Source organism: Triturus cristatus, chromosome 4_1 (assembly GCF_964204655.1).
Source record: "Triturus cristatus chromosome 4_1, aTriCri1.1, whole genome shotgun sequence".
In the NCBI taxonomy this organism is placed as follows: domain Eukaryota; kingdom Metazoa; phylum Chordata; class Amphibia; order Caudata; family Salamandridae; genus Triturus; species Triturus cristatus.
The window spans coordinates 1335546894-1335574297 of record NC_140585.1 but is presented as its reverse complement, the minus strand read 5'-3'; the positions used below and the strand labels follow the sequence as shown (position 1 = coordinate 1335574297).

Below are 27404 nucleotides of genomic sequence, written 5' to 3'. Positions count from 1 at the left end.
TGAAAAATGGCCCTCTCTGAAAGGTCACCCCACACCTCTTGCCGTCTTCCTCCCCTTTTTCTAACCTTGATTTTTCTAGTTTTGTGACTCTGAGGTCCTTACCACTGCTAACTGGTGCTAAACATGGTAACATTGGCTCATACACAATTGGTATATGTAATTTACTTATAAGACTCTAGTAAGGTGCACTACATATGCCCATGGCCTATAAATTAAATGCTGCTTGTGGGCCTGCAGCACTGCTTGTGCCTCCCACCTAAGTAGCACCCTAACCATGTCTCAGGCCTGCCATTGGAGGGCCTCTGTGTGCAGTTTACTGCCACTTCAACTTGGCCTTTAAAAAACCTCTTGCCAAGCCTTAAACTCCCCTTTTATTAAATATAAGTTACCCACAAGCTAGGCCCTTGGTAAACTAGATGGCTGGGTGCTATGCAAGTAAAATATAGGACATGCACTTCTATGGTTTTTCATGTCCTGGTAGTGAAAAACAACCTATTTTTTTCACTGCTGTTGGACTACTCCTCTCATAGGCTAGCCTTGGGAATTTGTTAACACCCTTTTAAGCTGTAATTCCTGATCAGAGTGGAGAAGCTTTTTCATATTTGCTATGTTTAGAATGGTAATGATAAATGCTCTTTACTGGTAAAGTCGTATTTAGCATTACTATTTTAGAAATGTCACTTTTAGAAAGTGGACATTTCTCTGCTATTACTGTTTTGTCTGCCTTGCAGCCTGTCTACAATCCTCATCTGGGCTGGGTGACAGTTACACTTTGTGCATTCGCTCTAGAAGGTTATGCATCTTTTTCCAGAACTTATAAGTGAGCAATTAGGTAGTCTATTCTCTCACATAATAAACTCCTGCCAATACCCTGATCTCTGGAAAATCACCTCGGTACTGCCTCTCCTGAAAAAACCAAACTTGGACCCACAAATCCCAGCGAACTACAGACCTATTGCAAGAATTCCTTTTTCAGCTAAAGTTCTTGAAAAAATATTAAATAAACAACTGTCTACGTTCCTCTCTGACACCCATGCCCTAGACCACTCGCAATTCGGCGTCCGAGAGGGTCATGGGACTGAAACAGCTCTAATTACGGCAGTTGAGGAACTTAGATACATCTTAGACGCTGGAGGGAAGGCCGCCTTGATCTTACTCGATCTCTCGGCGGCCTTCACCCGTCTAACTGAAGCCGGAGTGCACTCATCAGCCCGATCACTGCTTGCCTCCTATCTATCCAACAGAACGTTCACAGTAGAGCTGGGGGAAGTAAAATCACAATCTTTCAGCTCTCCATGTGGTGTGCCTCAGGGGTCATCTCTGAGACCCACTCTTTTTAATCTTTACGTCAAGCCCCTTGCTGCTATTATTAGAAAATGTGGATTTCTGCCAGTCTCTTACGCCGATGACACCCAAATAGTGGTGTCAATTAAAAATAACATCAGGGAAACAGCAGAAAAATTTCAAGAATGCATGACACAAGTTAATCAATGGATGCAGAGGAATTGTCTAAAGCTGAACGGAGATAAAAGTGAAGTTATGATGCTAGGCACGGACATGGAAATCTGGTCCCCGGAATGGTGGCCGAATAACCTAGGCCAGTGCCCACGTCCAGTAAACAAATTGAAAAATCTTGGCTTTATACTGGACAATAAGCTGACTTTTGATGCCCATATCAATAAATTTGCATCTACTATGTGGTATATTTTTAGAGTAATCAGGAAACTCTTGCCTTTTATCCCCCTAGCTTCCCGCAAAACGGTGGTATGTGCCCTGGCCTTATCAAGGCTCGATTACGGCAATGCTTTGTTTGCAGGGATCCAGGCCCAAAACCTAGCTAAACTTCAACGCCTGCAAAATGCTGCGGCAAGATTGATCCTTGATATCCCCAGATCTGAGCCAATCACTCATAAATTGAGATCCTTACACTGGCTACCAATAGACAAAAGAATTCAGTTTAAATCTGTCTGCCTGACATACAAGGCCTTGCAAGGGATCGGATCTAAGTTTTTGAAAGATCACCTGCAATTGTACGAGCCCCCTAGGACCCTTCGTTCAAGTCAATCAAAACTTATCCAGACTGCAAGATACAAGCAGGTCAGATGGGGGGGGGAGAAGCTTTCTGTTACATGCAGCAAGGGCTTGGAATCTCCTTCCTATCGCAATCAAAAACAGTCCCTCTATCCTGTCATTCAGGAAAGAGGTAAAAACGTGGCTGTTTTCCTCCTTGTAGACCAGGCCGCTGACATTTTCACCAGGTAGTCATTGTTTCTGCTCAGCGCCAAGACGCCCATGGGCACACGTGCGCTCTATACATTTTTATCTAATCTAATCTAATCTAATCTAGACAGTCACAAACACAGGAAGGCTAGATGTGGCTGAGTAGCCATCTACCTATATCTGCATTCTAACGGCCCTTTTTGGACAGGTACATCTCCTGTCTGCTTGTAGCAGAACCGGCACATCAACCCAGTTGCGGGACTAAAATCTGCACATCGCCTTAAAATAAGCCCTTTGCCAGAAATGGATGCATCAGACAGCGTATTGCCACCACTGCAGCTTAGTGAGATTGACGCATCCCCTTAACTGTGTGGTAAAAACCTGTGCATCACTCTGCACCTCTTGACTCCCGCACCCGTCTTCGTAACTGACACATCACCCTCAGTGCATGGAGAATATCAACGCATCTCGCTGCTCACAATCAGGAAAGGTAATTTGTTCATCAGGGCCTGCATGGGTCCTCTAGCCGGCTGGATCTCCATCGCGGTTGTTCTGAACTTTTACTTTGCCCTGGTCCAGCGCGACCTAAAGTAGCCTCTTAACGCTACTTGCTTCTAAGTGCTTTACTGCATTTATTTCTTGAAAATTCAATATCTCAAATTCTATACATTGTATGTTAGTCTTTTGGTCTGATTTTGTTCAGAATATAATAGGATATTTTTCTAACCTGGCGTGGAATCATTTTGTGATGTATTTACTATGTTGTTGTATGAGTTATTGCACAATACTTTACAGCATTGCCAACTAAGTTAAGCCTGACTGCTCTGCGCCACGCTACCAGAGGGTGAGCACAGGATAATTTAGGTTGTGTAGTGACTTACCCTGACTAGGATTATGGTCCCTGCTTGGACAGGGTGCAATACGCTTGCCAACTAGAGACCCCATCAGATGTTAATAGAGGTATTGCTCCTGAATATCTAAAGAGAGTTGCAAAATGATTCTTCCAAATTTGTGGACTCATATTCAGCTATAGGTTCTTTGGAGGACCATCACTACCCCATCTTGTTATTTCCAAGAATTTTCTGCAATTTGTAGATGTTATTTCCTCATGTGATGCTCACCACAGTTTCGACAATTTGTTATTCTTTTTATATTTTATTAGTTGTTTATACTGCTTTTTAATTTTGTAAAAATGTTGTTTGCTGTTATTAGACATCTCAAGGCTATTGATAAAGCTCTCTTCAGTTTTAAACACTCCGTATCATACCAGTGCAAACAATCTGTGAGTTCTGTTGCAGATGGCGCCTGCATAATCCCTTTGTTTATTATAGCTGTCTGTGCCAGTAAATCTTCAAATACTTTCAAAGTCAATGTCCTAGTTTTTCAGTCTATGTTATTAGCCCACGCATGCAGGGCCACCCATTTGGAACTAGAAGTGTATGCCTTTTGATAGCAGATTTCAATGGACCCAAGAATGTTTTGTCTATTTGGTTTCAAGACTACAGTTTGATTATCTATGGGCTTATGATTATCAAGAAAGTTTGGATATGGATGAGCTACAGCCTAAAGAAAAGGTTTATGAACACTTTTCGAATCTTTCAAGCACTTTCATATTGGCTATCAGATGCCAGCTTTCGATGTTAATTGCTATATAATCAATAACTCTTTGCCTGTTTCCGGATCAGAATGTTGGTTTTAGTGGGTCATCAGATAGGGCTGTACCATTCAAAAGACGAAAACTCCTCCCAACTAGAGTTGCAAAGATAAATTAATCTTTCCTTGTATAGGCTCTTTAGATATTGGAGGAAATTCCCATATGTTATCTTCATACTTAAGCGATGAATCAAGCCATAAAGGGTGCACTGTAGAATTGAAGTCACCACATACCGACAAACATTCCTTTTGGGAGACGGATGCCCATAATTTCTAACTAATGATGGAGTCTTCTTAGACTCAGCAGACCTTACTGCTATAAGTTGTTCTTTAAATAACTGTACATCTGTCTTAACTTTGGTCCATCCTCTTGGAGGGAAGTAGAAATTCTGAATCTTTATGACCTCTCATGATTCCTTAATTCCACAGTTCGTATGTTCTTGTTGGTTATTGTATGGGTCATTTCTGGATCTTACCCAGATTACCAAGCCTCCAGTGGATCTGCATTTTTGTTGTTTTGTGTGGTAATGTGGTAGGTTAGATATCCATCCAGATCAATATTATCGATAGCCCATGTTTTTTGTATACAACAAATGTCCTGTAGTTTCATAAAGGCCAACCAGTCCTGATCATTAATTTTTTACCTTAGGCCTGCTATGTAACAGCTCAAACGTTTTAGGCGTACTACTAAACCAAATACTGAAGTGGAAATTCTGGTTATATCCTAAAAGCTATTACTTAATTGATCCGATAGGTTAGGTCTTTGCAGGGGTAAAAGATTACAGATTTGATTTGAACTTTTTTTTTGGACTGCGAATACAGTAGCTAAATTATAACTTTGATCCATCAATTGTCCTTTGTTAGATATGTTAAACTCATCGAGCATTAAACGCTCCAGCTGTGACCCTGATCCTCTGCTTCCTGGTCTAACCTGCGTGTTTGGAAAGAAGGAAGAGTCCAAACACTGATTACTGCAGTAAAAAGAGGAGTTTTTAGCTTTTGAGCTTCAACAAGAAAATAACTGTGTGTGGGCTTCTTTAATGACTTCTGGTTTGAGTTTTGCTTTGCAGCTTCTGGATGGATTTTCTGTAGTGGAGTGCAGACCTGCAGTTGATGGTAGAGCAGGCAACTTCCAGGACAATGCCACGCCTTCTAGATTTTCCCACGATCCACTGACTTTTGGGTCGGAGCCAGCTTTGTGCTGCTATATGTTTTGTGCAAAGTTATTAATGAGGACTGGTCTACAGTTGTTATAAATGGGGATAGTTTATGTGTCTTTGCTACTGGTGAATATGTAGTTTTCAGCAAGCCAGAAGAACATTTTGGTCCTTATGCCTTTGATGTCATAAGTACCCACATTGAGCTTCAGGTCGGTGGGCATGATGGACCTGGTATGAAGAATATGACAAATTAACATACCTGTTGCTACAGTAGTTTGTATTTCGCTATAGCGTTCATCAGAGCAGGACTCCTAGAAATGAATGGTAATAGAAGCTGTGGTGCTGATTTTAATGCTCTTGTTCTATTCAGACCTCTTTTCAAACAAGTTTTTTCGGTGGATATCGGATTCGGCAGCGCTATTTTGGCCCTCTTACTCCCAACCGTAGGATATTTAGCACTGGCATTTGCATTTGTGTTACTGCACTTAGCCAGATCCAAAACCGAAGGAATTCCCAGATTTGGTTGCCTGTTTTTGAAACTTTGTGCTGCAATGATCCTGAGAGCTTGTAGGATACATTATCTGTTGCATCAGTGATTGATTGGCCAGATTACTCATGGTTGGCTTTCATGTGGTTAGATATAAGGCATAGTTGTTCGGTCTTTGCTTTTTTGGCCTTGAGTCTAGCCCTTGCTTTGCACATTTTGTTATCTCAAAAAATAAAGTCATGTGAGGACAACATGAATAAAAGAATAAACCAGTTTATAGTTTGGGTGGTTTTAATAATTTTAATAATTTCATATTTGCTGTTTTTCCTTTTTAACTGTGTCACCCCCTTGATTCCAACTATGACAGTCACAATATTGATGGTTAATTGGTCGGAGCGCCTTGCCAGTCCAGTCGAGTCCAGGCCAAAAGCACTCCTGGTAGAAACCTTGTATCAATCCCAAATAGACAGGGGTGGTAGACCAAAAAGTATGCAGGTGAGCAAACGAAACCCTTAGGTACTTAGGATCTTGTGAGGAGGCGCTACAATCCCTAAGTGACATTTCACCCTTGGGGCTTGAAACGGACTCTCTCCCTGTTCCCTCCTTTACTTCCAGGCTCCTGGCTCCGAGGATATTTGGTCCTTCCGCTTTAAGAACACACCTCCAACACGTCATTACTGGGGTCACATGACCATGTCAGGAGCGCTGACGGGGATAAGACCGGAGGGGCGTTCCGGGAAGAGGAACCAACAGGAACCTACAAGACGAAGGAATCCAAACGGAAGGAGGACTTCAGAAGAGCGGAAACCTTCCTTTTTCCCCAGGGTCAACGCTCCTACCAGGAATCGAGGACGCGATCAAGAAAGTGCCGGAACTGGAGTAAGACGCTGTCCCCACCCGCCACAGACCAGTGTGGGAGCCGGACCCTATCCGGTAACCACGAGGAAGCCAGCCACGTTCCTGGAGGGACGTGGCTAAACAAGGTACGGAGCCGTTTTGGGCATGTATGGGGAAGGGACACCAGGTCTACAAAACCCGATGTGGGTGGAGGGCAGTAGTCACCTAAAGGAGCCGCTCTGATAAACGCTGTAGTTGCGCGTTCACTGGTGACGGTTTTCTTTTTTTTTTTGGTGAATACTCCCTGCACGTCCCGACCCTTCTAAGGATAGTGGAAAGAATCACAGTTCTAAAAGGGTATTCTTTTCTTTTCTCTACGCCACAACGTGACATACCTTGGGGAGTTGCACAGACCTAACGGGACACAGGACACTGAAAGACTCCACTTATATCTCCTTCTGTCGGAAGAAGGAGAGAAACAACCCCACAGAGACCTTGAAGATACCATTGGTTCCGCTGAGTAATACACCGTTGGCATATTCTTCACTGACCTCTATTAATAAAACCCTGACTCTAAATTGCATTGTCCCCGTTTGCTTCTTCACCATTCTCACAGATCTGAAATTTGTGTGCCTCTCAGATCTCCTGACAGGTCTCCTGAGAACCTCATAGAGAACAAAATCCCATGGCACCACGGGGGTGGGGTAAGAGAAGCAACCAGCAGCCTACAAAAGGCCACTGCCTCCACCACAAACCAGCAGGCCAGTAGAACTGGGGGCGCCAGCACTCCAGCACCACAAGCTGAATCCAGTGCTGGCAGAGGCACTTCCGTGGATGCTAGGGTCCGCCTTTTTGCTGTAGACTCTACGCCTGCAGCTTCTCCCACCAGTCTTCACTAGTCCACAACGCCCCCTGCCAGGAACACACAGCACCAAGCAAATGCTCTTCAGAGCAGCTCTCACTTCCTGCTTTGGCTCTGTCTGCGACATTCCTTTGGCAGCCACTGGTCACTGGTATGCATGGGACTAGTAAGGCTGGGGGCATTGGAAGTTGCCAAGATGCAGGCAAAATATATAAGGAAGCGGCTGAAAACTCCAGAAAAATGCCAAAAAGCAGGAGGCCAGACTCCAGGAGTGCAAGAGTGCTGCTCAGCCCCTTGCACCGCGGCACCTGACAATCCCCCAGCAACCCTAGGCCTAGGCCTGAAATAATGTTTTGTCATGGGGGTGTAATCGTAAAGCTGTAATATTGTGGTCAAAAAAATAGGCTGGCCAGAGCTCCGTGCTCAGCTAGCTCACTCATCACCGCCTCAGCATCTAGTGTCAGCAAACTCCATTTTAGATATGAAGCTGTATCTTATGACACTGAAAGACATGGTTTATCAAAGTCGCAAAGCCCTCCATGGACCTTCTGATACTACCTGAATATGTTACCATCTATTTGGACTGAGAGAGAAAACTTGTTGGCTGAGTTGCTGTGCTGTACAAGAAGCCTTTACATTGTAGACTGGTAATGACCAAATCTTTTCCAACTTTTCAATGTCATACTGTTGACATTTCATCCTTTCAGACTGTAGCTACAATACTATATGTCATCTACCATCCACCAATAGATCGCAAGTATTTTAATGAACATTGTATGGACATCACCTCACAGCTCAGCCTGTCAAGTGTTAATCGTAGCTTTCTCTGTGATTTCAATTTACTTTCGAAAGATGGAAGGACATGTAACATCAGACACCTTGCTTCCTTTTTACTGAAGAATAGCTTGATTTAACACTCCCTGAAACCTACTTCATCAAAGTGCTACTCTGGATCTGCTTATTGCTGAAAAGGATCACAACTTAAATTTTTGGCCCTACCCCAATCAACTATCACTCAACTAGCAATCAGCATCAAATTCCATCTGACCTGTGTTTCTTCAAAACAGTGGTTCGTGGTCAACAAAGAGTCCAATATCCTTCTCAAAGATAACGAAAATAATACCTAATTAATTTCATTATTTAATTCCTATTCATAGAAACATCAACATATGAATGAGGCAACCATAACTGTAATAATACCGTAGTAATACAGTAGCTGGAATCCTCAATGGCCTTGCCCCTCTCAAAGATATTCCTCTGATATATAAAAGAGCTGAATGAGAAAAAAAAGCTTCTCAGACTGAGAACCACTTTGGTGTCAAAGACCCACCACAAGTAACTTGGGACACCTACATAATTCAAGAAGACCTTATAAAAAGCACATCTTCGAAGCCAAATCCCGGCCCATCAAGTCCTGAAGTTGTCAATAATAGGCCAAAAAAGCTTTTTCAGCCATACAAACTCTTGACAAAGCCCATAACTCTGATAGAAATAGCTGAACCAGATAAGAAACGTGAGGAATGTGCTTGGTTCCTCAACATTAGAATCAAAAAAATGAAATCTTCCCTCGCTCCACATTCTAACAACTGGGATACTGCTCCATACAGAAAATCGGTGAACAACTGGTTCAGTTTCAGAGACATATCACTAGCTGAACCTCTCATCTTCATCTCCAAGCATAATCTCTTCTACTACTTCTCTGATTCTTTACCTGCTAACTTGTCCAAAGAAATGTTCAATGTTTTAGGTCCATACTTGTCTAGTCTTATTAATCTCTCACTAAAACAGGAAGATTTTCTAGACTTTCTAAAAATATGTCAAGCGTATTTTCTACAAAAAACATAATGGCTAAACCAGAAGATCTAAATATTCACTGACCAGTTTCTGGACTTCCATTTGTCAACAACATTTTGGAAAGCTGTGTAAACACTCAAGTGGTTTCTCAAAGACAATAATCTTTTTGATGACCTCCAATCTGGATTTAGAACTGGCTGCTGTCCCAAGACAGCTATCCAACAAATCATTGATAATGCTCTCTGTATCTCAGATAATGTTGACTTGTGCATGTTGCCTCTACTTAATCGTTCAGTGGCATTTGATATTGTCAAACATGTTCTCCTTATTCACACCTTAAAAGACCATATGGGCTAAAGTCTTGGTCTGGTTCAACTCCTAACTAGTCAGTCACTCACAATTGATCAAATTGGACTACTAGCTAGCTGACCTGGTAGCAGCAACATAAGGAGTACTCGAAAAGCCCATGCTCTTCTCATTCTTTACCTAGATCCTCTGGGTGATATGATAAAATAAGCTGTAATATGCTATCACCAATATGCGGGAAAAAAAACAACTTTACCTGTAAGTTTAATTTGCTGCTATTTCTTTACTGGCCTTGATTTTTGACAACATACAGACCTGGATAACAGTGCACCACCTCAATTCGGATCCCCAAAAAACAGAGTTCTTTCTCATTTCAGACAAGGCATCCTCTCCTCTACAACAAGAATGACTGGGTTCACAAGCATATTAGACTGCTCTCCCTCCATCATTGGAAATACTTTAGGCCTGATTTCTCTGTTGGTGGAAAGGGTACTCCATTGCATCGGGAGTACCTTTCCTGCAAACACAAGGGTCTGCCTGCCAAATGTAAAAGTTGGCAGACTATAGTTTGGCGATGACAGAGGCTCCTCCATTTCTACCGAGGTCAAACATCTCTGATGGCCCGGCAGTGTAAGGGCTGCCGTAGAACTGGGTATGTATCCATTCGCTAGTTCATAAACACATCCATTCTGACCAATCGTACTATCTGACTAAGAAACTGAAGAAGTTAGGTGGCCCCTTCAACTCAGTATTTCTAAATCAATATTACTGGTTTTGAGAAAAGGTGTACCGCTAAACACTGCTTGTCTGGATGTTCCCCCACAATCTATAGTTCTATTTTCCCGGCTTGAATAACTATGCTAACGATCCCTGACTGCAGGACTAGAAACATTGTCAACAGTTATAAGAGTGAAGAATGCAACATCTTTTTACTTAATAGAGCGCAGTGTCATTTTCCTTTCTCCCTAACGCTATAACCTATTTCTGTCTATTTTTGGATCCATGTTCTTGCAATAGTGCCTGATATTTAATGCACTGTTATGATAGTTTTGTGACTCCAGTGGACATTGCACATGAGATAATGCCTGTAAGAAATTATATAATGTAGTACCATTCATATAATTTATGTCATAGGTCTTCAAACTGTTGTGCTTGTACCCCTGGGGGACCATGGCTGTATTCCCAGGTTTTAGCAAACAACAACATCTCAACAGGTAATATTCATAGGCAATTATGTAAAGCATGCACAGTAATTGCAGAAAGAAGGAAACAAGGAGGTATGAATGGGTGAAAGAATGTATAGCGCTGTCTCTATTTTTGAAAAGATTAATACAGATGGAGTATCAATACTATTTACATTATATGTGGGTGTAACCCATACAATATTGTGCACATAAGTGCTCGTGCAGAAAAGTGAACGGTGCAAGTAAAACGTGAGGAAAAGGAAACGTTACTGTGAGAACACAGAATTGTCAACAAGTTAGAGAACCAATAAACTCCAAGAGTTACGCTGAGTGGTCAATGGCGTTTCAACCTGTAAATAGTTCAGGTCATCTTCAGGACCGAGTTACTAAAGAACCTGTACAAGGGGAGAGTGAAAAAAAAGGAATAGAATGAGAATAGTGCGACTCACCGTTCACATCAATCAATATGATGAGAGAATGGGATGGAAATGTACACAGTACCTGTTATGGAGCAAGGAGATCCAATGTATAATAATAATAATAGCATTTGTAGAGCACAACAGCTACCTCAAGCAGAGTTTTCCCAGCGCTTCACGGTCAACAGCAGGTGAAGGAAGTCCAACCGAAGTACTACCATTGGCTGAAGAGCCAAGTCTTCAAGGTATTTTTGAACTCACATTTGGACTTGATCAGGCACATATGGGAAGGCAGGGAGTTCCATAGTCCTGCCATCTCCACAGTGAAGGACCTGCCTCCCATACGGGACTTAGAAAAACGAGGTAAACAGAGCAGGTGCTGGGAGTTAGATATCAGCGTGCATTCTTGTTGGTATAGGCAGAGCCTACGCTTAAGATAGCCCGGGCCACCATCTTGCAAAGCCCGAAAGGCCAGAGTCAGGGACTTAAACTCTATCCTTTTAGCTACAGGTAGCCAGTGATGTGCAGAGAGATCTGGTGACAGAACTGGACTCAACAAATTATTCTTGATGCCGCATTCTGTTCCATCTGTAATCTAGTAATCAGATAGGCAGGCAGATCAAGGTAAAGACAGTTTGCATAGTCCAGGAGAGATGTCACAGTAGCGTGGACTATGAGGCTGTGACAATCCTCAAGCAAATAGATGCAAGAATTTCCTCAAACTTCCTAAAGCATGAGGCTGATATATGACGATCTTGGGCCAAGAAAGAGAGGTCTGTCTCCCATTAGACGCCCAGGTTTTTCACCGTGTTTTGTGGCGGGGGGAGGAGATGTTTGACCTCCGTCTTGTCCGTATTAAGCTTTAAGCTGATATTAATAATCCAGCGTGAAATGTCCTTCAGACACCCAACAAATCTAGTAAAAGAATAAGCACATGATCCTTAAAAGAGAACACCAGCTGGGCCTCATCCCCATAGGAGCCTGCCTTCACTTCTCAAGAAGCAATGAGAGAGAAGAGTGGCACTAGATAGGTGTTAAAGAGAAATGGGCTCAGGGCCGAGCCCTGAGGCACTCCGCACCACGGTGGCATAGGTTCCAATTGATGGGGTTGGAGAAAGGCCCTTTGAGAGTGGTCTTTAAGGTAAGACTGGATCCAGGAGAGTACAACCCCCTGCAAGCCCAGCTGTTTGAGTCTGTCCAGTAGGATTGGGTGCGCAACCGTGTCGAATGCAGCGGACAAATCTATGGTAGATCAGGGACTGCACCTAAGGTGTGGTGTTCAGAAAAATCCAAGTGGATGGATGTTAGTGATGCACTGCTGGTGTAGTGTGCATTGAGGAAATTCTGAAAAATAACAAAAGGGAAGATTGAGGGCGTGTGGGCCCGATTACTAAGTGACGGATCTGCAACGGGCGAGGACCTTGTCGGGCAACAACTCAGTAGCTGAGTAGAATCCAGCCTGTGATCAAAGAGGAAGGGTAGCTTGATCCATGATCACAGCATGCTGTTAAGAATACGGACTGTGCTCCAGAATGAAGCCATGTTCTGTGAATTGGAGGCACTAATCAACCGTAATGGCTGGGATTCCAAATAGTCATGAAGAAAGTGCTGATGACATATGGGAGCAGAGGATGAGGCAGCGAGACAAGGATTCCATGTGAAGAGGGCCGGAGAGTTAGCTTACCGAGTATAGACACAATGGTGCCGGTGTGCAGGCCAAAGTGTCCAGGTTGCGTATAGAGAAATCATCCAAGGGGAGGTGTGTTTTACCGAACAAGGGCCAGCGTCATGATGAGGGTGTCTGGGCTCAGTGGTAAACTAATCCCAATGGAGGTATCTAGGAAAGGGTAAAATGAATAACTATGGGGAAGAGGTGGGCGAGGCGGGAGGGAAGAGGAAGGAAAACGCTTGGATGTATAGGGCTTGCATATGGTTATGCTTACCTCTGTAACAAATACATTTGGCTTCGGAGGGACCGAAGGCTTTCCAGTGGATAGGTGTGTCCTCCTAGTTGCGATGCCAAGGTGCGTTCAAGTCGCATAGAAAATGTGGCAGTTATGGAAGGGACAAATTGAAAGAGCTGGGTGAAAACACTAGAACGGGTAGTTAATAATGAGAGGGGATAGCCAAAGATCAATAGAGGATATCAAACAAATATTCATTTACATATTGAATCGCAATTTGGTACCAATGAGATGTATTGTAACATGGTCAACAATTATTGAACAACATGACCATATTATAATGATTAAAGAATAGATAAACACATGTATGTGGAGAAGACAGGAATTGTCGCAAAATATTAAATTAACAAATTTCGATTGCCAAAGAAGCAGAAAGTAATGACAAATTGGTAAGTACTGTAATCCTCATATGTACTGACAGAATAAACAGACAAATAGATATATACATGAAGAAAGGTCAATATTTGGTCAACTGTAAAAGGTATTTTGGTAAAATGTTTTAGCAAATTGTAAGGTAGATTCGTCCTACTAGGTATGGAAAAAATGTACAAACAGATCAAGGGGTAATCTAGAATGGCAGAGTGGGTAAGGGCCATCCACAGTACAACATTCAGTGTATAGACCACAAAAGGAACTAAACAGTAGATCACCACAATCAGGTATCAGAATGGTGTCAGCCGGAAGCCAAACAGGGTAAGAACCTTTAGGTACGGAAGGTGTTTTCCATTCATCTAAGTAGTTTAATCTGTGATTGACTGAGTCACAGCATGTTATCCTCCTACATTCACATCTATTTAGGAGTTGTTGTAGATCTCCTCCGCATTGAATCAATGCAGGCTGATCAATTACTTGCCACACAATGTCTGTTTTGGAGTGATTTTTCTCAATGTAGAGTGAGACAAGCGAAGCATTTTCTACTCTGCATCGGATGTGAATCTTGTGTTGAATGATACGTTGTTTCACCCTCTGTGTGGTCTGGCCTATATATAATAGGGCACATGGACAACGTATAGCGTAAGTCATGTTCATGGTGCGGCAATTAGCAAAATGCTTCAATTGGTATGTGTGATCCCTCACTTTAAATTCCCTTGTAATAAATATGAATCGGTACACCACACAGTTCTGGCATCTAAAGTGTCCAAGTATGGGGGTAAGACCCCACGCGGAGGTGATGGAATCAGTGTTGTCAGACTTATTGGGCCATGTGAAAGCATGTACTAAATGGTCTGCCAAATTGTTACCCCTTTTGAAGGAAAACAAGGGAGGTTGTTGGAAAGAGATATGTGTATGAAATATGTTCCAATTTTTCTTGATGGTTTTGTGAACTTTATTGCTCGATGGGCAAAAGTAAATACAAATGGAATGCATGTATTTTCTTGTTTCTGTCTGGGTGTCAAAAGAATATCTCTGTGACTGCACCAGGCACATTTGCATGCCTGAGAAATCAGGTGTCGAAGGTGGCCACTTTGATTGAGTTTTCAGATAGTATTGATGCCTCCCGGAATTAGTATTTTTTCCATTTGCAGTTTCTCCAAATACAGAGGAACTGACCGCAGGGGAGACCACCATGGAGACTGCAAGGATGGTAACTAGAGTAAAAGTGCATTTCTTTTCATGGGTTTTCAGAATAGTGAGGTACCGATCTTTCTATCCTCTACGTGAAGAGTTAGGTTCCAGAAAAGTAGATTGTTTTTCTTGGAATCTGAGGTGAATTTCAAATGGGGTTAGCAAGAATTGAGCCATTCCATAAAGGTAATTAAGTTGTCATTACTTCCCTGCCAACGGAGGAGAATGTCATCAATATACCTCCACCAGAACCTATTAGAATAAAAAATGGTTAAGTGGTGTAAGAATACAAGTCATTTCTAGGTTGTGTATGTACAGGATGGCAAAGTTGGGTGCAAAACATGCCCCCATTGAAACACCTTTGACGTGCAGGTAAAAGGTGTCTTCGTAAAGGAAGTAATTATTGCACTCAGGATAGGAGTGGGTTTGGGTCAGGCTTTTAAAAGATTTTGAATAACCAGTAGGCCATCATCTTGTGGAATATATTTGTACAGAGACTCACAGTCCAAGCCTACCATCAAGTCAGTATCGGTATTGTTCAACGGTCTGACCGCTATGAGATTAATGAGATCGGTGTTATCTCGTATGAATGTGTCCATAGAGGGAACAAATTCCTTGATAATGGCATCTATGTATTTGCCCAGTGGGAACCGGAGACTATAGGTTGGCCAGGGGGGTTGGCGGCCTCCTTATTTATTTTGGGTAACACATAGATAAATGGGGTCAGATGATGGGGTTTATTAAGGAAAGCATGTTCTTTTTCTGTTACTGTGTTCTGAAGTCTGACCTGGTTTGTCACTATTTGTATTTTGGAGCAAGTGTTGGGAAAAGGATCAGAGAGTTGAGTGCGGTAGTGAGCATTGTTTGATAGTTGTCTCATTATCTCCATATCATATTTTTATATATCTATGATTACAATCCCGCCGCCTTTATCGGGTGGTTAAATCACAAAACACAAGTTCTCCTTAACATTGTGTAATGCCTGTTTTTCTGCAAGAGTAACATTGTAAGGCAAAAACTCAAATTGTTTTTTAATTTCCATGATTTCATGAAGAACTAGTGTTTCAAAGGTCAACACTTCCGGGGGCATGGTTGTGGCTTGTCAGAGGAACGTTGAAGGAGAATGAAAAAGGGATTGGAGCAATTTGTCAATAGGGGTCTCTCTGAAAAAAAAATGCTTTAATCTAATGCATCTGAAGAACTGAAGTAGGTTTTCCTGAAGTTCAAAAAAATTACTTTGATCTGTAGGGACAAGCGATAAACCCCTACTTAAAAGAGAAATTTCTTGGGAGGACAAATTATGTCTAGAAAGATTGAAAATGGGAAGCATTTTAGTGTTAGGTTCTGGTGTAGTGTTAGGTGTAGTTGTTGGGGTGGTTCCCATTGGTAAAACTTGCATTTGGTCTAGTGTTCCCCGAGTATTGATACTGATAGTTAAGTCTGGTCCTGCCTCTGCGCGTCCGCGATGTCCACCTAAAAAACAAGTGGGAAGGAGTGGTGGTGGTCGTCTACTCTGATTTCTGTCTGCACTAGATGTGTTGGAAGAATCTGTAAATGTTATTCTTTGATTATTCCTATATCTACCTCAATTTCATGTTCTTGGTGGTTGATGTGCTGTGGTGAAGAAATTGTATCGTACATAAGGATATCTTTTCTTTGTCGTAGTTCTCAATATCCTTTTATATTTTATTGATTTTTTTCATCTGCTCAAAAGTATTGAAATTGGCAAATGTGCTGTCAATCTTCTCAAGGAGATTTTTAGCATCTGTAAGTGTGTCTTCTTTGAGTATGAGTTTTTCTAACTCTGCAATCTCTTCTAGTTCTTTGCGACTATGTTCGATTACAGTATCTATGCCTAGGACCATACCATGTCACGAGTAAGTGGTGGCAAAATGAGTAAAGCCAATCCGAAACTTAGGGTCTTGTGTGACTTTTGCTGGTGTGTTGCGAATCTGAAGGCCAAGGGGAATGACATTAGACTTCAGGTATTCTGTCAGTATGTGAGCATGCAAATTTGTGCAAATCTGTATTTTCATAAGTCAGACAAAGTTTTTCTGTCCACGGATTCCAGGCACTCTCTACTTTTCTATGACTATTGGGGGACAAATGCAGGTAAAAACTTCACACCCGCTCACATGTATTGTTTTTCCTCACTGCTTATTGTGAGATGCCACCAGAAAAGGTGAGAGCCGGTCCTGGGTTATTGGGAATGAGGATTAACATGTGTCACAATCATTAAGGAAGGAACACAGAACATCAGTAAGATACCTCAGCAAGTGTCAGTAGGGCGAGCAATGTCTTATATGTGCTTGCCTTGAGCCTCTGTGACCAGCTTTGTGGAGAGTTGGGCATATGGTTACAGAGCTGGCGTTAGGGTGGTGCAACTGGTGCGTTTGCACTGGCGCTGACCTGGAGGGGGGCATTGACCTCAGAGAGGGTGTTGTGTTAAGCAATAACGCAGGATTTAAAAGCACCCGCTCCAGAGTTCCTTGTGCGTCCAGCTTTCGGACAGCAATAAAAATGACATAAATCTTGTGATTATTGTTCCTGCCAGATAGAAGGAGATCAGTGTTTTGTCTAGCTGAAGTTTTGGCTTGTCATAAAGTAGAGCAGAGGGTTAATATGCCTGCTGCAAAGAACAGATCTATATTTTATGTGGATTGCTGAGTGGATTAGTAAAGCCAGCCTTTACCAGTGCTTTAAAACAAATTAAATGTATTTGAGAGAGGGCCAATGGAGAGATATGGGGCACTTTTCCCGATTGGTAGTGAAGGAATCTGGGGAGGAGGAAATTTGGGGGGCACCAAAAAAGACTGTCGCACCAACCCCACCAGAGCTAAATCTGGCCTTGTATGGTTGTATCAGTTTACCCCAGTATTCGTCGAGATAGCCAAAACTCAATTATTTAAAAAAAAGTTTGAATCAGCTTTATTAAGTATAAGTTTGCATAAGAAGAAACAACAACTATAGCATATGCAGCTCTGAAATCAAAAATATCAATAACGTTGTGTAAATAAGTAAAAGCTATTTACAATTTTGCATTTCATAGGGAAAGAAGGATAACAAAGGAGGGTGAAGGAGTGTGGGAGGGGAATTATAAGCTTACACTTGAGGATCGAGTAGCAGACTGCAATATTTGATCATCTTTGAATATTTAAAGATACTAATAAATCACTTAAAATTTGAAATGTACTCAAAGCAGAGAACAAAACACTTTACAAAGGCTTAAAATTCTCAGACCGAGTAGAAATAATTTATTGTTTAGCATGAACATATAAAAAAATAGTTAATGTTAACCAATATAATTCTCTATTTACTTGTGGTTTACACAACAAAGCAAATGCAATATCTAATCTATGCTGATGACAAACATTACATCACCATGCTTTGAATGAAATATTAGCGGAACACTTCCAATTAACAGTAATTTGCTGAAATGCTAAGGCTAACATGAGGTCAAATAATCCAATTTCATTTAACGTAATATCCTCTGATAAGCTCCCTAGAGAAAGTAAAGGAATTGACATTGGACAGTGTAATTAAACAAATAGTGTAAGCTGAGACCAACCTTTCTTCCAAAAAGTTACAGTGGGAGGACATAGAAATAGGAGGTGACTATAAGAATGACTACAGGACCAACAGGACCTATTATTCATATGAGAGAAATTAGCTAAGTCTGTATGAGGATGATATAATCTATGATAAAGCAAAAACATGTACTGGGTAGTTGAGGCTTAACAGGAAATCCTCAATACTCTAGACCAAATTTTATTCCAGAAGCTAAGAGTCCAAGCACATTCCAAATCTGCTTCCCAGCTAAATTCTAATTTGAATTTAGAGTGAAAAGGATCAGGGGCAAAAATAATTGTAAATAAAGAAAACCTTTAGATGAAGCATGAGCAATCTGATGAAGAAATTGAAGAAGAAAAAGTAGGCGACTCGAGATCTTCTCAAATGGTTTCCCTTAGAATAGTAATCTTATGCCAAAAAGAATGAGGACCATTGAATAAATGTTGAAATTGAGAAAAAGTGCAAGGGTCTTTATCATCCAATAAGTCTTGGACCCAAATTATACCCCATTTGTCTCAAAGATTTCCAATATAGAGGCCTATTATTGATGATGATTAGACAATTTTACTATACAAGAAAACAAATCTCTAGACAAGATCTAATATTGATAATGAGGTCTTAAAAGAAGACATGCATGCTTAAATAAAGGTGAAGATGAAATGGAATTTTTAGAAAAGAACGAAAAGACTTCCTTAGGAGAGAACAGTGCAAGTAGAGAAAGTTCGATATCAAGCCAAAGATGAAAGCGAGGAAGGAGAAAGAATTGAAAGGAGCCATTTAGAGACCTGTCTCAAACAGACAGCTTTATGATATGATGGAAAGTCCCTAAAATTAGCACCCCCTACAGTCTTAGATTTCTTAAGATGTTATAAGGAGATTCTAGACTTTTTCTTGTTCCAAAGAAATTTGGAAAGATGAGAGTCTATCTTTTTTTTAAATGTAAGAGGACTATTAACTGGGATTATGGACATAATATCTAACAGAATGGGTTTAACCACCATCATGATAGAATCAAGACGACCCCACCAAGACAGAAAAAGCAGCCTCCAAGAAGAAAGAGGTTTATAAATTCTGTTTAGCCTTTCTTTCATATTTATTGTAACTGAAAATGAAATAGAATTAGTAAACCAGATACCGAAATATTTAATTTTAAGATTATTCCAGTGAAAGCCAGTAGACTCAAAAGACTGCTTAGTCCAGAATTTAGTGATAGGCAAGAATTTCTTTGGCAGTAAGGAGGGGTGTAGGGACTCTTAAATCTCTCCTTCCACCACCATCCTTCACGTTTTTAGACCTAGATAGTGGGTCCAGGAATACATTGTTGTACAGAGACACCATCAAGTTTGTTTTAAACCTTTACTGCACTTTTCTTTCGGTGATCTCAATGCATATTGAGATATATTTTCTTCTTATGTTTGTATTGTCTTCCCCTTCCTTTTGCTCTTCCCCAAGCGTTGGTCTGTGCAGGGGTGTATTGTAAGCAAGCCCAATGATGAGGCTTGTCACAATTTTGTGAGTGAGGGCAGTATTTCTACACATAGCATGTGCCACCTTTCAATCACTTTTCGATACTCCTCTTTGTGTGTTAAAGATTTCCTTTTTGTCTGAATTAATTTTATACCCATAAACAGAGGAAAATTCAGAGATCTTCTGAAGCAACGCAGGGATTGTCACATCAGGATTAGAGAGGAAAAGAAGAATATCATCCTAATAGGGGAAACGTTTCAAGTGTTTATCACCACACTGAAAGCCATGAGTAAAATAGGGTTCAATTGCTAAAACAAATAAAAGGAAGAAAAACTACAGCCTTGACGAACCCCCTCGATGTAAAGGGAAATATAGGGACACTCGCCCATTAATGAAGACAGAGGCCATTGGAGCTGTATAAAGTAGAGAAATAACAGATTTATTTATTAGGGCCAAAGCCATGCCAAGTAAGAAACTTAAGCAAAAAAGTCCAATCCACTCTATCAAATGCTTTTCCTGTATGAATAGCGACTGCAGCTAGAGGATAAGGTAGAGAAGAAGCCTTGCTTAACACATTGAAAAACAACCTAGAATTATCTGAGGTCAAACAACCCTTTAAAAATCCAGATTGTCCCTTGCCGATCAATTCAGGCATTAAAGGCCCTAATCGTAAGGAAGGCAAGAAGTTTGGCAAAAATGTTCAAATCAACTTTTTTACAAGGGAGATAGCGTGATAATTTTTACAAACGCAGGATCACAACCATCCTTGTGAATCAGGCAAATTGTTGATTCCCTAAAAGTACCCACTGCTGTACCCCAATAATAGAAACATTGAAAAAGATACAATAGTTTAGGAAAAAGGATATTTAAAAACATTTAAATAAAATTCCACCATAAATTCATCTGGGCCTGAAGTTTTACCTTTCTTGCGTGTTTTTAGTGCTTTGATCAATTCTGAGGTGGAAAACTTCTTCTCAAGAGACAATAGATTAAGCTTATCATGAGTCGGAGGAGGAGTATCAGTGAGATAGGCCTCTGTGAGAGAAGGATGTGCTTGAGAATAAAGAGTATTTAATTCATTTAAAAAAAAAATCATAATCTCCTCTAAAATATCAGGATCTTTGAAAAGACGATTTCCGTCCTCTGACAGGAATGCCGTTTCCCAATCTTCATAGAATTAGCCAGGAGTTTCCCAACTATTATGTCCTCCATAATAACGAGTGCTACTACGTAGCAAAATGGAAGAGGCATTATCAGTGCTTATTTTATTGAAGTTTAATTTAGCTCGAACAAGTTCTTGCACAATAGAATCTGAATAGGAAGTATAAAGTTGATGTTCAAGACGTTTCATATTCTCTAGTAAAGACTTATGCTGCTTAGCATAAAATGTCTTCTTTTTAGAGACAAAATCTAAAATGAAGCCACGAGCCGAGGCTTTGAATGAATCCCATGGCAACTGAGGATATGTCTCCGGACTTGCATTAATCATGAAAAATTCTTTAGCAAAAGAAGAGAATGAAGACGAGAAAACAGGATCAAGTAATAGAGAGTGATTTAACCACCATCTATTTGATTTGGGAAGTGCAGGAAGTAAATCCAGGTCCACAACAACAGAGATGATGATAGGTTCAATATTGGCAGTAATGAGATTTTATGCTAATGGTTTACTTATAAAAGTATGATCCAAATGCGAGAAAAAAAACATGAGGGGTCAATAAAAGGAAAACTCTTTTGCAGTAGGGTTACATGATCACCGTGCATCTGTTAAATGATTTGGGGTAATAGCAGATTGAAATTGTTTGTGAGACTTGTGGGCGATAAAGCGAATTGGTGATAATCGATCTACAAAAGAGTCCATAACCTGATTACAACCACTAGCTAGAATACAAAAAATCCTCTTGAAACAGTAGATACTTCTTAGCAATGTTCGGCCAGAAGAAGTAGTCCGGCAAAGTTGGACCATACACATAAAACAAAGTAAGAGGGATATCAATAATCAACAATTTAACAATCAACCACCTACCCTTGGTATCCACTTGTTTTGTGATAACAGTACATTTTAACTTTTTATGACATAAAATAATAACTCCATCCTTCTTATTGGCTGCAGGGGAAACAAAAACAGCACCCACCCAATTATGTTTAAGCTTTAAGGCCTCTACCACTGTAAGATGGGTTACTTGTAGGAGAACTACTTCAGGATTATAGGGACCTAAATGGGATAGCGTTCTCTGCCTCTTTATGGGGTTAACAAAACCTTTTGCATTCCAGGAAACTTCTCTGAATTTTATAGAGAACAGCAAAATATAAAACTACACCATTCACAAATTTGAAAAAAATGAAACTAGAAAACAGGAAATAGAGAGGAAAACAACAGACACACCAAATGACCATCATAGAAAGGCAAAGGAGTATGAACAAAGAGAGGAGAATAAAAGAGAAGATTAATAAAAATAATAGAAATGACAATAGAAGACAGTACATGCCAAGAATTTGATGATTGATTACATGCCGTAATAAGGAACACAAAGGAAAATGGGATGGTGATACACAGGTGAAGATGGCACAACCAACAAAGGACAACACACCACACCGGAATTCCACATTGAACAAGAAGGGAAGGGACAGTGTTGATGACCTTCCGGAAGAATGAGAAGGAAAGGAAAAAAAATGGAATAATCAAGTCAATTCAGCCAAGATAATCAGCTTCGAAGAACCTAAATGGGAGACAATAAAAGTTAGAAGGACAATAATCATTATAACACAGTCAACGGAAGGAATAAGGTTCATCTATATCTATCGAAGAGGTTGAATGAGAGTTGATAAAGCTCCTGTTGAAAATGCACGGTTTACATTTCCCGGCACTATGTGGCAGGAACCACGCGGAGCCTGCCACATGGTGCAGGGAAATGTAGGGGAGCACCATAGATGCCCCCCGAATGCAAATCCATACTGCCACTAACCACAGGGGGCCCATAACGGGCCCCCGAAGTCAATCCCCACAAGCCTTTCCTTGACAGGGGAACCACCATGGAAAGGCGGGCGGGGATCCAGTATCCAAATCTGGCCGGCGGTGCCTGCTAACCACCACCATCATTCTGAGGATGCAGGGCAGGTCTGACAGGCAACCATAATGATTGCCTCTGTCTGACCTGTGGCGGTCGGGCTATCTGCCCACCAGCACACCGCGGGCGTTGAATGGTCTTACGATGGCGGTGAACATGCCACCGACAGCCTGTCGGTGGTGGATTCACCGCCATCATAATTAGGCCCATAGTCTTTAAAGCTATAGGAGACATATATTTATGTGGCGAAGGAGGGTCCTGTTTGAGCCTTTTAGTAGTAGATGAGGTTGAATGCGATTTTGTTGATGACAGCGTTGCAAGTGCCGAGCGAGAAGATCCAGGCAAACCATATTGAAAGCGGAGCCTAAACCATCCATTGTGCCCACTGAAGAGGAACAGTTTGAATCTGATATGGCTTTAGGATGATTTTTACCAGAATATAGTGCCTTCTTAATTCTGTCCATAAAGGAATTAAGCTCATCCAGAATACTTTGCAGAAATCTAGTCAGAATAATAAAACAAAGCACCCATTATGGCACTTCAGGACTAAGTCTGAAATAAATGAACCTTATTAACTCTGTGAGGATGCAGCCATAATTCCCCTATGTGCTGTCTTGGGTGAAGAACAAGATACTTGTGAGGCATGCAGTGAAGGCAGCAGAACAGCAATAATAAAGGAGAAGTGGCAAGAGAGTGCAAAAGCAATATATCAAGTAAAAGAATTGCAGTACCTCAGGGGCTGTTAGGCTCTCTGAAGAGAATGTGCCTCGCAGCGAGAATTTTGAAATGGTGGCCGCGATATTTCTAGTGACGCCATCCACAGAAAAAGGGCTCCCATTGCCGTAAAGATGTCACAAAACAGTAGGTAACAAAGAAACCGTTCCTTCACAAAAGTACTGCAGAAGCCACAAATAACATCACGCCCCTTTCCGAAAGTCAAAAATTAATATGGGCGTTGTTACCTCTACCAAACAATGAGCATGTTCTGATTAGATCACAACATAGTTCTAGGTGAATCTGTGTTTATCTCATGGTGGCATGTGCAAATAAATTACAGCTGGCAGAGACGCCAGTCAGAGTTGGAATTAATGTTGAATCATATCATTTTAAACACAAACACTATTTTGTGCATTCATGAAAACAGAATGGCGATCTGATTTTCCTGCAGTAGCACCATAAGGATGTGAAATGCATTTGGAAATTAACATTTAAAGAAGATTCTCAAAAATAATGGTCAACGGGGGAGGAGCCAAGATGGCGACCGGAGCAGACGCCTGAGCGCCCGGCTCCGTCGGCCCTTGGCCTCGGACTATCATCCTGATTCCTATCCTCGCTGATTTTCGAGGTGCAACGTGTGCGACGACGCGCTGATCGCGCCGCCGCTTTCCCGGAGTCTGAGCCCGCCCGGATGCCGGAGTTCTTGGTGCCTTTGTTCTCCGCACTGGACCCCTGCTCTATTGTGGCTTTGGCCGGCCCCCTGGAAGCTCCGCAGTCACTGGACCCGCCGGCGCAAACCTGAGCCCCGCGGCCCCGATCCCGCCTCACACCACGGACTGTCGCCGGATGAGCCGGGGGAGAGATGCCCGGACACCTCCTGCGCCTTGCACCTGACGGGCTGGAGCTATAGGGTAAGCCCCGGTGTGGCGGGTCTCCTGCCCCGCTCGGTGGACCGCGCTGTGGAAGGCTGCAGACCCCCTTCTTCTATTGCCTAGTCGGCTGCAAAGAGAGTCCGAGGGAGGGGAAGCGACTGTTGGCTTTCACCTGTTGCGGCGCAGACCTGAGGGGAATTGCCTCCTTGTTACGACCCCCCCCTGGCCACTGTACCGTTCAGCGGTAAAACATGGCGTTGATTGCCTGCTCGCTGCTGGGGGGTGATGCTCCGGTCTCGCCCGCTGCCCGCTTCGCCCTCCCTCTACCAGACTCCAGCTCCACAGTGCCGTCCCGGATTGCTGCCGATGTGGGGGCTCAGCTTCCGCCGACATGCGGCTCCGTTCTGGCTGCCCTGCGGGACCTTCGTCTGCAATTGTGTGTTGGCTTGCAAACGCTGAGCGAGCGGTTCGACTCCATACTGTCGGCTGCGGGTCGGGAGCGCCCCGTTTGTTATCAACAAGACGTGGGTCTGCCAGTGCTTCTGTCCTCTTGCGGGGACGCAACGACTGTGTATAACCATGCTACACTGGTGTCTGCATCTGGCTTTCCCGGCACCCAGGATCAATCGATCTCCTGCTCAATTGCGGATACTTTGTTTCCCTGTCCATTGCTGCCTGCTTTGTTGTTGCCTGCCTCATCGCGTCCGCAAGAGTATCCAGCTGAGCGACACCTGACGTCCTCGAGGAACCGTTCACGGTGGCCTACGGCCTCTTTTATGTGGAACTCCTGTACTTTACAGGCCAGGTCTGGATTTTATATGGTGCACAAGGGGACCTCAACAGATGATCGGCGGCCATTTTGTGACTCTACTTCCCCATCTTCTCCCAAGCGGCCATATTGTCTTTGTCTGCACGGGATGCGGGGCCTTCATGTGGGGGCTGGTCTAATCTTGAGCCCGCGATCGGGCCAGGGCTAGATTGATTTCTATCACCATGGTTTCACGGATGGGCTGAACTGGGACTGGAACTGTTTGCATATGTTGTGCGCACTCGTCGCGATTTGTCTGCCTTCATTTAAATTGTTATGACACGTTATCTCCACACGACCGCTTTTGGGTGTAGTGGGCTCCCAGTGTGTGGAGGCGTAGCTGGCCGGTGGTTTCGGGCGCTCCGAGGTTACGTGGGCTCCTCCCCGCCTTCTTCTTTGTTTTCTTATTTTCTTTACTTTATTCCTACTTTCTCTCTTGTCTATATTTCGGGTTCATTGGGCGACAGGCACTATGCTGGGGGGGGGGCAGGCCGTAGCCTCCGCATTGGTGTAGGGTGGGGGGGTAATTTACTGTTTCTTTTAGTTCTATGGGCCTTTTTCTTTTATGTCTCTGCGCTATACTTGTTTCGATTCGGGGTCCGGGTGTGGGGTGGATTGAGTGGGGGCGGCTTTGGAGGGGTGCGTATTTACTCATGTGACTATCCTGTTATGTAACTGCATCGCCTCACTGTCTGCGATTTTCTATGGCCGTTTTAATGATGCTGCTGCTCTCCCGTGTGGTGAAGCCATCTTGCGGACTCGAATCTCCTTGGTTCTATCCTCTACTGACTTTTTCCTCGATAAAATTATTTTGAAAACCTTAAAATTAACCTTCACTTCTCCTTCCCCTGGTGTCAAGGATCTCTCCAGTGTATAACTCCTGAATCGTTGCTAATCTTGACCATTGATGCACAGGGGATGTAATGTTTGTCTCAGTGCTTAATCGTATTGTGGCCGGCCTGGTGGTTGTAGGCCCGTATTTGTTCTTTTAATATGCACAAATAAAGGTTTTTAAAAAAAAAAAAAAAAAAAAAAATAATGGTCAACATTGTGCTGCAAAGAGGACTCATGAATTTAGATGGAAACATAGTAAAAGACCCAGTATGAATTCAAATAAACTTCCTGAATTTATTTAAATTAGAAAAGGAAATAGAATAATTATAGCGCATGGAGATACAGGATTGACACCAGACAGTGTGTGAGTGCCTTGGGTTGCACTGGGATAAAAATCTACAGTCAAATAGGACGATGACCCTAAGTTTCACTATGTCTTTACTGTGCCATTCCGCTTGTACATAGAGATAACTTCTCCTTTTTCCTTAAAATTCTTTGTAGTTTATTATTCTTTCCTTTCTATACAAGTGTTTGCCACTGTTGTTCCCATTTCCTTTGATCTAATTTTCCTAATTTTTCTCTCTTCGGCTTAGGTATCCCTCTGACTACCCCGGTTGTGAAGCCAGCACAGGTGCCTGGCACCTTCTTTGATACCAGCTCATCATCCTTTCAGTTTGCTCCTTCTTGCTCCCTCCATATTTCCCATAATGACCCTGTGCTGAACTGCTCTGCAGCAGGGCTGAATCGATCAGGCGGCAATAGAGTTCTAGGCAGCAGTACGCTCCGGGAAATGCCTCACCTCATCAGACCTCCAACATCTAACATCTATGAAGATTCCTCACTGTGGTCTTCAGGGTACCAATCAGCACCAATGATCACAGGTAACACTGGTATGTTAACTAGATTGCGCATCAGGCACTAACCTCAAACCATCAGAACAGAAATTAACACGATGTAACAATCATAAACATTGTCTTCTTGATGAGAATAAAACATTTTTGCGGTTTTTTTGCACTTAGGAAATCATGAAATGTTCTGAAGGGACTTGGTAGTTCACAGTATTTTGAGACAATTTTATGATCAGAATCAGACAAAATCCCAGCCACTGATCTGTAATTGAATTATCAGCTTCCGTGTCTTAGAATATGGTCATTATTTGTCTACATTCTAAGTCTTTTTGAATTATTTTAAACTGCAATACAGGGAAAGTATTTGATGGGTTCAAGGGTATGTGTGTTTGCTCGACTTGTTTGCATTAGATTAGATAATGCATGATCATATCCTTTTTCCAACATATTGCTGGATATAACAATGGTAGGAGAGGAGAAAATGTTTATGAGGGCTTGTTAAGCACAGATAGTTTGTTGTATATTAACAAAGCGTTGATATCTGCTTCAAACTTTGACTCTGCCCCATTTGATGATGAAAACTAAATTGTCCTGAGGGTGGTTTATGCCATAATTGTTGGCTGTGATATAACCACCATTCTTTTAAAAAAAAAACACTTTTTATTGTTTTTCTCAGAACATACAGTAAAATATGTGACATTGCATACCTCGAGAAACAGTACATCCGTAACTGTAGTGTCATTACACATCAAAAACGACAGCACAAACGTTATC

The 27404-nt window shown here is 42.1% G+C and overlaps 1 protein-coding gene across 11 annotated transcripts in view; it reads left to right on the top strand.

Moving 5' to 3' along the window:
• The window catches only part of PDE4DIP (phosphodiesterase 4D interacting protein), a 1321554-nt gene that overhangs the window by 1053713 nt on the left and 240437 nt on the right, over positions 1-27404 (top strand). For 6 of the 11 annotated variants that reach the window (XM_085654821.1, XM_085654820.1, XM_085654819.1 and 3 more), the window contains one exon: positions 26376-26672. In XM_085654821.1, coding sequence (XP_085510947.1) covers positions 26376-26672 — 297 coding nt within the window. The remainder of the gene's footprint in view (positions 1-26375; positions 26673-27404) is intronic. The other 5 variants (XM_085654823.1, XM_085654822.1, XM_085654824.1 and 2 more) reach the window with 1 other exon arrangement.